The sequence below is a fragment of the Barbus barbus genome, assembly GCF_936440315.1.
Source record: "Barbus barbus genome assembly, chromosome: 30".
NCBI lineage: Eukaryota > Metazoa > Chordata > Actinopteri > Cypriniformes > Cyprinidae > Barbus > Barbus barbus.
The window spans coordinates 26,042,642-26,057,837 of record NC_136758.1 but is presented as its reverse complement, the minus strand read 5'-3'; the positions used below and the strand labels follow the sequence as shown (position 1 = coordinate 26,057,837).

Genomic DNA, 15,196 nt, shown 5'->3' with positions numbered 1-15,196 from the left:
TGTTTATGCTAAAAAGAGTTTTCAAATCTCTGTTAGATTGCAATATAATCCAAAGAAAACCTGCAAATACTTTACAGCGTTCATTCTTATAAAGGTTCCAAAAAGGGGTTTTCTCAGAAATGCTATTGAAGAACCATTATGGGTTCTCCAAATGACCTTTCATTAAACAGTTCTTTAAAAAATAACATTTTAATAACCTAAAGAACCTTTTTCCACTGTAAAGAACCTTTCATGGAAACAGATGCCAATAAATGCAATATAGGCGAGTAAAAAGAGCCTGTGTGACCCAGGGGCGAAGGCTATCTCACTCTAGCAATATCCTCAGATCAGAAAGCTTCTTATCTGCCAAGAAGAATCACTGCAAAACAACATATGGACGCTGTATGTTGTTGCCTCAGGACACTGAACACACTTCTCATGCCAGGAATGAATGCTAAAATAGTTGACACTATAAACAGGAAATGGGTTTCTCAACCGTATTGAATCAGCGGTTTCCTGCAGCAGTGTACTAATTTCCTCTTGAGTGACTTACAACTGTGAAAACATATTTATAAGACCTGAGAGCCCTACAAGTACACCCGAACCAGCTTAAAGTACGTGAAGCTTGATAGCATCTAATATGCGAACTCTGTGTTCTTCGGTCACACGCATGCTACTACTGCAAGCTAATGCATAGATCAATTATGATAAACAACACTGGTAATACTGTGCACAGGAAAAGAGCCATTACACTGAAGATGAACTAACCTTGCTGACGTAACGTGCCAGAGAGTGCAAGAGGGCGAAAAACTAAACAAGACGAAACTAATGCCCGTTTCATGCATTTAGTCATGTTAATATTTCACAGCTTCTTCATGAAACACACTAGAGATTCACTGATCTAGAAATTTACAATTACTCCTCTATTAAATTGGGTTCAAATCTCTAACTTACCTATTTAGCTGAGGCTGCAGGGAAGTAAAAAAAAAAAAAGCTTGACTTTTTAAGTTTAGAAAAACAGATAAAGGAGATATTATGGACATCAAAAGCTGTCAGGAACTTCAACTATTCAGCTGTAATATTTGCACAGGCGTGCACCACCATTTTTTTACGGCAGCTAACCAGTACTATGGAAAAACAATATTGTTTTGGTCTGTTGTACAGAACAAACAGTGTTCTACTATACTGTTATTTTGAAGGAAAATCAAACATAGAAATATTTAATGAAAGAATGACAGAAAAGGTGGTCCGGTGTTTTTGTAACTTACTTATATTTACTTATGTAAATATTGGGAGGCCTCATTGTCAAAGAACTTTACTACAACTGGCATACTGAGTTCAATTACCCAAATTTAATGACCAAAAATTTATTTTCTGCTAAATGAATAAATGTAAATGTAAAAATGGGAAACCAAACAGGGATGTTTACATAGCAGACCATATTTGGCAAATGGACTGAATAAATAACAGAGGGCTGTTATAAATAAGTTGCAGTGGACCGCTGACTCATTATTTATTCATAACTGTAAGCATCAAGCTCTTGACCAGCCAGTTTCTCCTCAGCTTAAGCTCTCTGTGGCACTGGATCAGAGCCCAGGGTCAGACAGCAGCTCTTCACACTTCCTGGGATCTGGAGCCCAAACGAACAAACACATCGCTGTTCGATTCTATTACTGGATATAATGATCACCAGTCACCACAAACCAGCATATAACATTTTTTCATGAGAGACACTGAAGATAAATGCTGTCAAATATACAAATATTAAAGTTTTAATTTACCCGAAAACCAAAAATATAGTTACATTTACATTTATTCATTTAGCAGACGCTTTTATCCAAATCGACTTCCAATTGACTTACAAGTTTTGGTAATTAAATTTAGGTAACTCTGTATGCTGTTCAGGGTGTCGTGTTCTTGGGTGATATGAGTCAAAGACGAAAAAAGATGAACATTAGAATGTGTCCTGTTTAATATAAGTTGACTAATGTCATCATTAATGAAAATCTCTATGAAAACAAAACGTACCAGCGAACAACAAATATTTTTCCTGAAATTGAACTATTGGAATTAAATTAAATTAAATTAAATTAAATTAAATTAAATAGAAAAAAAAATCAGATCTAACACTTCAATATGAACAAAAACAGATCAGAATGCATTTGCCCTATTATTATTTTTTTTCAATAAATGGCTAACACTGGTGAATTATTATTCTATATAAAGGGGTCATACGTTGTTGCTAAAAAGAACATTATTTTGTGTGTTTGGTGTAATGCAATGTGTTTACGTGGTTCAAAAAACACATTATTTTCCACATACTGTACATTATTGTTTCTCCCGTATGCCCCACCTTTCTGAAACGCTTCGATTTTTAAAAATCTCATCGTTCTGAGAAGCGAGGCGTGCTCTGATTGGCCAGCTATCCGGTGCGTTGTGATTGGCCGAATACCTCAAGTGTGAGATGGAAATGTTACGCCCCTCACCGTATTGTGATGGCCTTTGCCGGCGAGATGAGACCAAGACAATAAAACTCATTACAAATGAGGCATTTGTTGCATCCACTGGGGACATAATTACTGATTATAATGACTTATACTATACGATGCAATGCAACGCGTAAACATTACCATGTCTGCATTTGTGATCGGAGAAACGACAAACAACAAGCACTACTCTACTCTAGCTCAAAACTCACGTTTGAATCATCAGTAGCAGAAATGTACTTACAGGCTGTGAGTCAGAAGCGTCAGACTGTCCTTGCCAAGTTGGAATTGCCCCACTTTATAGAAACAGCCTTTGTGCAAACCTGCAAGCAAGGCTACTCGCCTGCCAGGTTCAGGAAATAGTCCTCCGTAAATTGCGCCGCACACACTCGAATATTTGCATTGTGCTGCTCTGGAACAGTGTTGTAAATATAACTTAACCACTGATTTCGAGTTGTGTCCTCTTTTGGAAGCCCAAACAAAGTACTTTCGCTTTCACAACGAAACACAGCGTCTCCACAACATGGCGCCGGCGGCAGCAACAATACTACAGCGAGAATAAAAATCACGCCAGTGTTATGAAAATCTCCTCACACCGTGACACCGTGGGGGTGTGCGTAAATGAGCCGTTTTAGGGGGGCGTGGCAGAGTCTTAACTTTGATAAAGAATATCTCTTTGGTTTTGAGACTTTAGTCTTTGCAACTTCAGGGATCTTATCTATGCACAAACAGCTCATAATACTCCAAAGAGAAAGGAAAACTTGAAATCACATCACATGGCCAGTTTAAATTCACCTATAAATGTACATTGTGGACAAAAAGTTAACTGACTGGTTGTGTAAAATGTCAGTCAAATGGCCACTTCCTGTCTAAGTGGGCAATTCTTTGCCAGAATACACCATAGTCTGTGAGAATAACTTTAAACAGACGACCCATTTAACACAGGCTTGAGATGAAAGCTGGAGAAGACGTTTACATGTGCATACGTAAGGATCTGGATTCACTCAAATTAAACATTCCAGCTGGTCTTAAAACTAGGGCCACTTTACAATGAGTCAGTTTGGGGTCAAAACAAAAATCCCTGTCCTGTACTGCAGAACTTTGCTGATCTGTGAGGTTCCATCTGTATAAAATGTCCTAGAAAACACAAAGTTACTCTTGTGTACAGGTTCATTAACTTTTTCCTTTGATTGTCTGGATCTTTTTTTATTCTGAGTGACTACTTTCATGACAGTTTCTCATTACAATAACCCAAATGTAATTAATAAAATGTAAAAACCTATAGTACAAGCATCTATGCTGATATATACAATAATCACTCTGACTTGATTCATTCTTTTGATTTTGGGTCAAAATATGACCTGGATTTGTTCTTGACAAAATAATTTCCGATTAATATTCAATATGTACATGCAACACAGTTATACATGCTATAAGGAGCAAATGAACAAAGCGCTGTAACATTTCAAATAGGAAATCCACACAAAAGTTTTGCTTTCTAAAGCATCATATTGCCGACCACAATGGGTGACTCACTTCAAACAACAGGGGCTTCCGCTGAGAGCAAACAGCAGTGCAATCCGATAAGGGTGCTGTCATACTATATGCCAAATAATACAGGCCTCAAGTGAAAAAAGATTAAAATGCAGCTAAAGCGGACAGGCTTGTCAATGTTCCCTGCAACCGCTGACATTTGTTCCTGGGAACTAAACAGTGCCAACACGGCAGTAAAGCAGCTCTCAAAAGAGAGAACAAAGAAGAAACGAGCAATGCAGAGAAGAGATGAGATGATGTGGAAGGTGAGGACCAGTCAGAAAACTATCCAGAGGTCCAGAAATGATCAAAGCCTAACACACATGCCAGTTCAGCACAGCACGAGGTTGTACATCTTTAATAAAACTTTAATAATTAAAATTCTGTCTCTCTGGCCAAGAGCTGCTTGATTAGTTCATTAAATGAGAGTCAAATATATCTAATAAGAAAAAAATCAATCTATAAACTAGGAAAGAAATCTCATCAAGACAAGATTGTTGGCCCAAAGTCTTGCTGGGAAGTTGTTCAAGTTTGAAGGTTATCTATGCCTAAGAGTGAAAAAGACAGACAATAGATAATGGCATTGCGGCCAGGTGTTGCAAGGGTACTAATAGGTGGTTGCTAAGGTGTTTCGAGTAGCTGCTAAGCGGTTGTTAAGGCAGTGGCATAGCCACGAGGGGGCCTGGAGTGGCCTAGGCCCCCTCATTTACATGTCCAGCCCCCTCAGATTTCTGATTGCTTAAAAAAAACTTTTAAGATTTTATCACATGTTCGAATAGCGGAAGATTCAAATAGTAGCGCGGGGCCGTTCACATATCGTGCATTAAAACGCATGGAAAACACTAGGCGCGTCGCTTTCTCCTCCTTTCAAAGCGCTCTGTAGCTTGCGCACTATCGTGTGGACGCGAGTATAAACCAGGCTTTAACTGTCATGCAGTATAAGCACGTTGCTATTCAGCTTCCTCATGCTGCACAAACACTTGAAAATGCACACATTTAATATTGACATTATAGCCTACATGTAATATAGAGCGGCCCCCTCATTTTAAGATGGGCCCCCCCAAAATTCTGGCTACGCCACCGTGTTAAGGGGTTCTGAATTAGCCCTGTCACAATTATTGATTTATCGTCTGATCACGGTTATTTAATCTTATTCCAATTATTTGAGAAAAACACACTTTTCAATCATATTTTGCTTAAAGAAATACCATCAAATGCACAAGTAATATATAAAGAGGGGAAAAGTATACAGGGGAAAAAAACTAATATCAGTATAATATATACATTTTTAAAAAGTCAAAGGGCTTCCTTCATACAAAGGCTTGTGGGTTAAATTAGATATACATTTACATAATTATAAAAAAATATATAAACACGCATATATAAAGAATGAATTACAGAAACATTCATTTTAACAGCTCTAAAATAAATCATATGGGCCAATTTTATTATAATTTTTTATTTATTTTATTTATTAACAAATCCAAGTGAAACAAAAAATATTGTACGAGGCTTGCACTTTAAGTGACAAACTGAACAGAATTAAATCATTAAATCACAATTATTTGTATGAAAATCAATCACCAGCACAATATTAGTGATCATGAAAGGCCTGTTTTAAGTGGTTGCTAGGGTGCTGCTAGACATCACAAGACTGTTAAGATGTTCTGGTTGCTAGGGTGTTGATAGGCAGTTGCTAGGGCATAGCTAAGCGAACATACTAACATACTAAGACATACAGATACATAATGGCTTTGTTAGAGAGCTGTTAAGGTGCTCTGAATGGTTGCTAGGACACTGCTTGATAGATATTAAGAATATTAATATCTAATATCTACAGCAGAATCTGGCGTGCTTCTTCAACATGCTTTGGCAAACAGACATACGCATACCACATTAATGACAAACTCTTTGTGCAATGCAAAAAAAAATAAAAATACAATTATAAAGCTATTTGACTATGCAGCTCATACTCTCCCTCATCCAAGCCAAACGTGAGCCATTAGTGATAAAGTCGAGATAGGATCGGTCCAAACAAGATTAAGAACAGTAATCAAACAGGCCCTGGGTGCCTTAAACAAACTCTAGAGTCTCAAATGGCCATTATTTAAAGCACTTGGAGTTGGATGCTGCCAAAAGCAGCCTCCAAGAGCAGCAGAGAGGAGAGGGTCATAGATCACGAGGCAATCAACACTGAAACACCACTGATGATACTAAAAATAGCACTAATCAATTCAATTTATACCACGCTAAAGCCTAATAAAAAAATCTTTGAGCATAAATTGTAAGCACCACTGGCTATGTAAATAAGCAAGGAGCTCTGAAGATGGTATCAGTTTTCAGCACACATTTCCTCCACTTGGTGAGATCTGGATGGCACTTCCTCATTCAGATAAGTTTCTTAATCCACAATTCAGAGTGGTTTGATTAACTGTTTATTAACCTGGTTAACTGTCTGCGTCCTGCTAGCAGGATGCTTGGCACTCTTTTTTACTGCCTTTTTTTCCTCTATGACATATTTTAGTAATCATCCTAATTTAGATATAATTTTCAAAACATAACTTAACTCAAAAGCCATCCTTGTAATCGGACTAAAACCTTTTATTGTGCTCCTACCCCTAGTGGGTGGTGTCAAGTGTAATATTACCAAATTTACCACAATATTTTATAATCAAAACTTTCTAATCTTGACAAAACACATTCTTGGAAAGGTCTGCATCTCAAGGTTCCATAATTGGTAGTTATTTTGTGATAGAAGTAATATTGTAACAAATGAATACATTTGACAGGAAAATGCATACAAAACGTCAATGGAATACACAATATTTTGTAGTGCCTTAAAATCTCACAGGAACCTTAATTTTTGTTATATCAACTTCAAATTTGGAAAATAACTTGATTTTGATTTTAAGAATTATTTTAGATAAAATAACATTTTAATACAGTGCATTACAGAAAACGTAAACTCCTTTTTAGTCTCTCATTTTTTTTAAATGCTTTCACTTTTTGCAATCATCTAAAGCCTTCTTTAAAAAGAGACCAACTTTACGTCTGTATTCGGTTCATTTTCACATCTATGTTAAAAAAACGAGGTTACAGTTGAGTAGTTAAAACCTGAGTAATTTAAAATGTGTTCTGAGTGGTTTTTAGTGCGTCGCTACATGTTTACTTGCTGGTACAAGTAAAAATAGCCCACCTGCAAGTCCCTGCAATATTCTGGTCTCTAGATATGGCTCGGGACCCACTTTGGATATAATTTATTTGCTGCCTTTATTGACCTGCAAACTTTTTAAGCACTTTCTGTTATGTGAAATAGATGCAAACATTGCAAACTGTGTTATACAGAGCTGAGAGCTCTACATTCTTGTTGGGATGGAAGCATTATAAATGTGACCCTGGACCACAAAACCAGTCATGGAGTGTCAATTTCTCGAAATTGAGATTTCTACATCATCTGAAAGCTAAATAAATAAGCTTTCCATTGATGTATGGTTTGTTGGGATATCACAATATTTGGCCGAGATGCATCTATTTGAAAATCTGGAATCTGAGGGTGCCAAAACAATCGAAATACTGAGAAAATCACGTTTAAAGTTGTCCAAATGAAGTTCTTAGCACTGCAAATTACTGATTTTGAAGTTTTGATATAATTACGGTAGGAAATTCACTAAATATCTTCATGGAACATGACCTTTACTTAATACCCTAATGATTTTTGACATAAAATTTTGACCCATACAATGTATTTTTGGCTATTGCTACAAATATACCCCAGCAACTTAAAACTGGTTTTGTGGTCCAGGGTCACAAATGAGTAAAAATATATGTAACAAACATGAATGATGGATATTCATCCTGTGCACATTTATAAAGTCGCCTTATTTGAGATTTCATTTAGATTATCTCTGCAGCACAAACATGCTGGATGAGTTACAAGCCAAAGTTTAATATTTATATAGTATATAGCATATACATGTTTTATATAGTTTATATAGTCTTTATATAAAAACAGAAATAATATATCTAATTTACTCTTTAGCCCATTAATCAGTTAAATTTATATCATGCTAAAGCCCAATAAAAAATTTAGTTACATGCCTTACAAATATATATAATTATAATCCACGCCAGCAGGGACAAATTGCACCATTTATACACTATTCCTGCATTCACCAGCTCATTACCAAATCACTACGTTCATCATCATCATGAACATCTGGTAAACATTTTGCAGCACAATCAACAATAAATTTTGCAGTTCACTTATGAAAAAAACAAAAAACGTTCTAATATACCTAATGTACTCTTTAGGTCAGAATGCTGTGGCTCAGAAATCTAGTCACATGCTTTTTAAAGCTGCGTCACTCTTTTTTAACTCTACATCACCTGACTGGTTAAAGTTCTTACAGCATTATGCAGCACTCGTCTTCAGTGAGACGGCTGCCAAATAAGAAAGGATGAAAGAAAGTTGCATTCTCAAAGAACAGGAGGCAACTTCCTCATTTGGTAAACCACAGTGGTTTGTGGTATTTCTATACACAAATGCAAAGAAGGCTTTGCTCATTCGACCGACAATGTAAAACATGTGATGCTCGACTCAAGCTCAAGTTTTTGTGGGTTAAACACAGAAAATTCTGATTTCTTGGTTTAAACATATATCTTAAAGAAACAGCAGTGGTTGATTAAGCTTTTAAGTCTTTACCATGCATAAAACAAAAAGCATTCAACAACAATCTATTCGTCAATTATTCATGCATAAACCTCACAAACGTTTGCTCCTTAGCACTGTAATTTGGAAAAACATTACCAAGCAGTGACGAGACTGCATATTAAAGAGCGCTTAACTGTTTTAATGCCGCCAAGCATCTCTAACAACAAACTGCTTGTATTTATTATAAAGCCAAGACAGCTGAATCTCCTCCAAACTCCTCAACGTCCAGCAAGGTTTCTATATGAAAACACACAGATAGAGACACAGGAGACCAATCATGTAAAATGAGATATTTTCTGTTCGTAAACACCTCATTTAGTTTGTGTCATCTGAGCTGTGGCGGTGTTTCCCAACGCTGGGGGCAATGAGACAAATCGATACATCCTGTGTTTTGATAAATAGCCCAATCGACTGAATGACAGTAAGCCCATCAGCTCTCACTGCACATTAACACATCCAGGCAACAGCTGAGCAAGAGGAGTGAGCCAATCAACTCGACTCTCCATCACACAGAACACTGACCTGGTGGGTGGCTTGTGACTTTCCACAAGGACAAAATGCCATTGATACAGTGAAGTCTTGGGCAACCTACTGCTCACCATTACAAAAGCATAATAGAGGTGCACTCCCAAGAAGTCGTTTGGCCTTCAGCCATGCAACCTTTTTTGGTATGGATGGACAGTATAAAATCATGTATCATGGTGTATTTCACAAAATAGATGATGACATGAAATATTTTTGGGAAGTAGACATGCATTGTAACATTCGAATAGATTTTTGATAATACATTTGTATTAAATCATAAACCTAGAAAAGTTCAAACAGACAACAAAGAATTCCTGAAAAATATTTCAGAGGGCCCTGATAATTTGAATAGATTTTTAATAAATTACTACATTTTAAAAAGTTTTGAAATCAATTGCTTAGACTTGCTTTTTGATTGTTAAAATGGAATTAAAATGCAAAACTGAGAACATGAGAGCAGACTTAATGTTAAAATGTATTAATAAATGATCATTAAACCATATAAATTTCATTATTTCAATTAATTATGACACAATTTTTGATTACTGAAATTTAATTTAACAATGAAAACATAATACAGAAAATTTTAAATAGAAAAAATACAGTTTTGAATAAATAAAATAAAACAGAATTTGGAAACAAAATAAAATATATTTTGTAAGGCCCTAAAAAGGTTAACTTTCATTAAATTATTGCTCATTTGTATACATTTTTTTGTCTTTTGATTACAGAAATGTAATTTAAATCAAATGAAAAATTGAAATTGAAATAACCAAATAAAAACAATTTCATAGGGCCCTAAAATGAACTTTTATCAATTTGTTGGTAAATTGTAGAATTAATTAGACATAATTTTTGATTACTCTTTTGATTTAACAATTAAACCTGAATCTACAATGACTACTTGTTTGTTTATTTGCATGTAACAATTATTTCCAGCAACTATTTACAGATTGTAAGAAAAGATTCTTGCATGTCAAATTTTTTTCTTACATTTTGCTTTTCATTTTACATACAGCACAGATTATTGAAATCTGCAGGGTTTGTCTTATTTTCTTTTCTTTTTAATTTTTTTAGATTGCATTGTGATGTTCTAAGTTATTATCTGTTTTGGATTTTGTGATAACCATGATAAAACACCATTAGAAAAATATATTTAAAAATTCTACCATTGCACAATACCATGTTTCTTTCGACAGAAACAATGGCATGGTGTATGTCTGAACATGAAAACACTCAAGAAATAAGCTGAAGCAGCTTTTGTGAGTGTGTGTGGCCCCTAACAGACGTGCCCAGCAGGACCAGCGATGTTTCCAGCACGTGCGAGGAGGCTTTCTGGTAGATAGTCGCCAGCACCAATGATGAGACGAGCTCTGCAACATATGGCAGTGGAGCTGCTCATGCCACAGTGGAGATATCATTAATGAGCGCAGCTCCTCTAGGAATAAAGACCCTGCTTCTAGGAAATGTGCCTCTGAAAGGAGGCTGCTCGTATACATGACTCCGTGAGGAACGGGCTGCTTTGATTTTTACCGCCTGGAATCAACTAACCTTCTCACTGATGACTGAGCATATAATACATTAAAGCATCACTTTTGAAATGCTCAATGTTTATATGTTTTGCATTTTAGTCAAGCAATGGAGGTACTATAGACATGCGGCTCATATATGAGATTTTTAAAACAAATTTGAATGTTTCTGCCACTTTTTAAAAGCAACGAGCCACATAGTTTTACCACAGTTAATATATATTAAAAATATGTAATTATATTATAAAACATATTAGATATCAGCATTATATCAGCCACCCTGCCTTAGATATTGTCATTAACATAGTTACTGAGTAACACGTATCAGTCGATCAATAATACTAGGCATGTTGATTTGCTAGTGCTAATTTTTCCACAAGCCCGGGTGTCTTTCCTTTAGTTTTTCATGTTACTTGAGTCAGTAGCTCCTATGATGCTTCTCTAGGGTAAATATTCATATCTCCTGGGGGAACAGCAAGGCTCTTAGAAGCTGATTTGCCAGAGGATGTTGTTACTTGTATTTTGCAACTTACATAATCATGTTTCTGTTGAGTTTAGTAAAAAATAATAATAATAATAATAAAAAAGAGCCGCACATGCTCTGAACAAGTCAATTACTTTGTGCAACAAGACTTCCAGCACCCAAGGGTGGGAGGACTGCCTTTGTTTAAATATAAATATACAACACGACCACATTTGACACTTATTTTCCCCCAGGTAAGTAAGGCTGGGTACGTTGCCAGCTCTTCAAATAAAGGATACAGTCTCAGGGCTCCACTTTGTGTGCCAATAGCCAGGATTTTCTGCACAGGGTCAAAAGCCATGGAGGAGGGTTGATAGGGAAAGCCATGTCGCACTGTCTGTGAAGCAGAAGATGATTTGCATTAAACTACAAACATGACAATGGTGTTCTTAAAGGAACTGTGCACACAAAAATGAATGGCATTCGGATCAAAACCTGTGTTGACCATTAAGTGCACTATATTCTATAAGTAATGATTTGCTGATAATAATGTCCATAATTAAACACAATGGACACATTTTTTTAAAATTTGTAGAATTTTTTTCCTGTTTTTTTTTTTAGGAAATAACCTATATTACAATCTGTCCCTCATACAAAGAAGGGTTATTATCCTTAACTAAAACTAAAAAAAAGAAAAGAAAAAAATCACTTGAAATAAAACAACAGTTAGCTAAAAAAAAAATATTTAATTTTTTTACTTAATTTATTTCAGCTAGTTGCCAAGGCTCATTTTCATTTAGCTTAAGATGAAATACAAAAAAAAATAAAAAATAAAAGCTACACTTAAAAAAAAAAAAAAAAAATGACCAAAAACTATTAAAACTAGTCAAAAACGTAATAAAATTACTAAAACATACTAGACTTAATTAGTAAAACATACTAAAATTAAAATGTAATAAGTAAAAAATAAATAAGTAAAAATATACAGAAATAAAATCCTTTTCAAAATATTGACAAAAACTATAATAGTATATCAATGATGCCATTCTGCCTCAGAAGACTAGGAATATAAAGCACGTTTAACATGCTTTTTGGGAGCTTTACAGACATGTTATTGCATGCATAAATATCTACAAAAATTGTCTGTTTGTGTTCCATGGAAATACTCCATGAGGGTCAGTTATTAACAACAACAATTTAAATTTTTGGCGAACTCCATTTTTCCTTGGAGAACGCTCAGGAAACATGATTCCATGTCAATCATTTATAGCAAAAGAACCAGTTAACCCGAGCAAAGAAAACACAATGTTGGTTTAATATTGCATATGCGGAAACATCCTCATGTTGGTGCATATTCAAGATATACTTTAAGTCAATAGTCATGAGATCCTTGCAGATAATACCAAAACAAAAATGAACAACATATCCAACCACGTGGAGGAACACAAACAAGTTATAACAATTCAGGAAAACACAAATCATTCAAAGAAAGCAAGGCCTCTCCTCTTATTAGTGGTTTTACTAATGAGGTCGGGGCCAGGGGTTTCAATTAGGACTTAATTAGTTAGAAATTAAAACGGATATTACAGATGAGGTTCAGATCACAGGATGCTGAGAAACTGATAGCTGACTAACATCTCAAATACTGTAGTGGTACCACGGTACAGTGATGATATCAAATGGTAACACACTGATATTTACCATGGTACTGAATGATTACCACATTTACATGCTCTGGTATTACAAGGTCTGTTTTATAATGCCTAACAAAAGCCCAACCAATACAGCCTGCTGGTTACCAGAGCATTCATGTAGTGATTACAATTAAATATGGAGAAAGCACATATCTAAAATGCAAAATAACATGCCTTATTATAGAGATAAAGATCCATTCCAAAAGCTCAAAACATAACATTTGAAACTTTAAAAAGTTGTTAATACTGTAGTTTCAGTTTGTGAAAATTAAAAGACTAAATATTTGACATGTGTAATATTTGTTCATATGTAAAAAAAGTTCAATAGTTTAAGTTATCAGATGTTCTCTTATTGTATTTTTGTGAAATATTTTGTGTTTTTTTTTTTTTAAGTCACAATTTTGCGGTTATTATTTACTATTTTGATATCTAGATTCTTGGTCAATCGGTTAAGGTCAGTTTGACCCACATAATAATTATTCATTATAACAGCATAAATATAACATAACAGCATTATAGATAATAGAGGGATAATTCACTCAAAAATTAAAATTATGTGTTCAACAGAAGAAAGAAACCTATAGGCCTAAATATTTACACATGATGAGTAAACAATGAATTTTAATTTTGGGGTAAACTTAATGATCTTGTAAACAATAACATTATGAATGGTCATGTGACGTGCATTTACGGTTGTGTGGTGTGAACAGAGATCGTTTCTGAAACCCTGAAAATGCCAGTGTAGACACAGATCGGTTTCATTTTAAAATACGGTTTAAAAACGAAAGCACACTAGTGTAAACAGGGCCTTAAACTAACTTGAACCATTTAGATACTCTGATTTTCCACAGTCAGCGAATTGGAGCACAAACTATCCGTTCACACTAGTAAAGGAGCCAATCCCAATTAAACTATTAGACAAAATATTAAGCACAGGTATTTCTTGACAGACACACCTTGAAATATGAAATAAATGAGTCTGTCATTCAACCTCATCCTAACTTAAATCAGTTCCGCTCCTTCCAAAAAGGTGTTTAGTTCACCCCAAAATGAAAATTCTGTCATTAATTACTCACCCTCATGATGTCCCAAACCTGTAAGACCTTCATTCATCTTCAGAACACAAATTAAGATATTTTTGGTGAAATCTGAGAGGTCTCTGACCCTCCATAGACAGCAACACAACTGAAATCGTCCCAGACCCAGAAACGGTAAAACAGTCCATGTGACATCAGTTGCTCAACTTCAATTTTGCAAAGCTACTTGAATACTTTTTGTGCGGAAAGAAAACAAAACTAACAATTTATTCAACAATTCTTCTCCCCGAGTTACTGTTTTCCACCATTTTGGAGAGTACCACGACACATGTGCACACTTTCCCCAGAACATAATCAGCGTTGTTTAAGTTCAGGAGAAAATGCAAGCATGCGTTGTGCAACATTTCAGTTGTGTTGCTGTCTATGCAGGGTCAGAGAGCTCTCAGATTTCACCAAAAATATCTTAATTTGTGTTCCGGGTTTGGAACGACACCAGGGTGAGTAATTAATGACAGAATTTTCATTTTGGTGTGAACTAACCCTTTAAATGAATTTGTCTTCAAATAAGCTCCACCATCAAACCAGCGATTAATCTGGTGAACCCAGCTCAGCCGGTGATGGTTAAACCCGACTCGGGTGTTTTTGTTTCAACCGAGTTGAAAACCATCGAGCTGCTTTTGTAATTAGAATATTGATGCGAGTTGGGGCCCCTCACTCACTCACTCATCCCCCATATGAGATCACAGTAACTAATCCCACCTTGCAGAGCTGGAAATGCTCTGACTGCAGAGTCTCCTGAATCATGTCATTCTCCCTGTTTCCCGATTGAGGAGACGCGGCGGCGGAGGAGGAAGAGGACGCAGTCAAGCCGTCCAACACCTTCCTGATATTAAACTTCTTCATGTTGCCTCCAGCAAATGCGAAACGAATGCAAAATGTGCATAAACAGACGGTGGCGGAGACAGCCACACAAGCGCACTGTTGTTGTATTTGTCCTGGTGTCTCACATGTCAGGCAGTGTTGTCATCCCGTCTCGTGACATAATCCCACGCTCATTTCCTAAACACGGCCGTCGCTCGAATGTCACTTCTTTTTCATTTTAATCGCGACACGGGCAGCGTAATCCAGTTAGATTTGGCAATCTCGCTGTGCTCCGTTCCCCCCGCTGCTAACGCGGAAACGCAGAGCGCTGCAATCACCGCGACGCGTCTGCGCTGTGGAGGCGACACCCGGATGTGC

The 15,196-nt window shown here is 36.0% G+C and overlaps 1 protein-coding gene across 4 annotated transcripts in view; it reads right to left on the bottom strand.

Moving 5' to 3' along the window:
* The window catches only part of LOC306850056 (syntaxin-binding protein 5-like), a 39,403-nt gene extending 24,207 nt beyond the window's left edge, over positions 1-15,196 (bottom strand). For all 4 annotated transcript variants that reach the window (XM_079385476.1, XM_079385475.1, XM_079385477.1 and 1 more), the window contains exons 1-2: positions 14,717-15,196; positions 11,526-11,623 (exon numbers count right to left, since the gene is read on the bottom strand). In XM_079385476.1, coding sequence (XP_079241602.1) covers positions 11,526-11,623; positions 14,717-14,860 — 242 coding nt within the window. In that variant the 5' untranslated portion in view covers positions 14,861-15,196. The remainder of the gene's footprint in view (positions 1-11,525; positions 11,624-14,716) is intronic.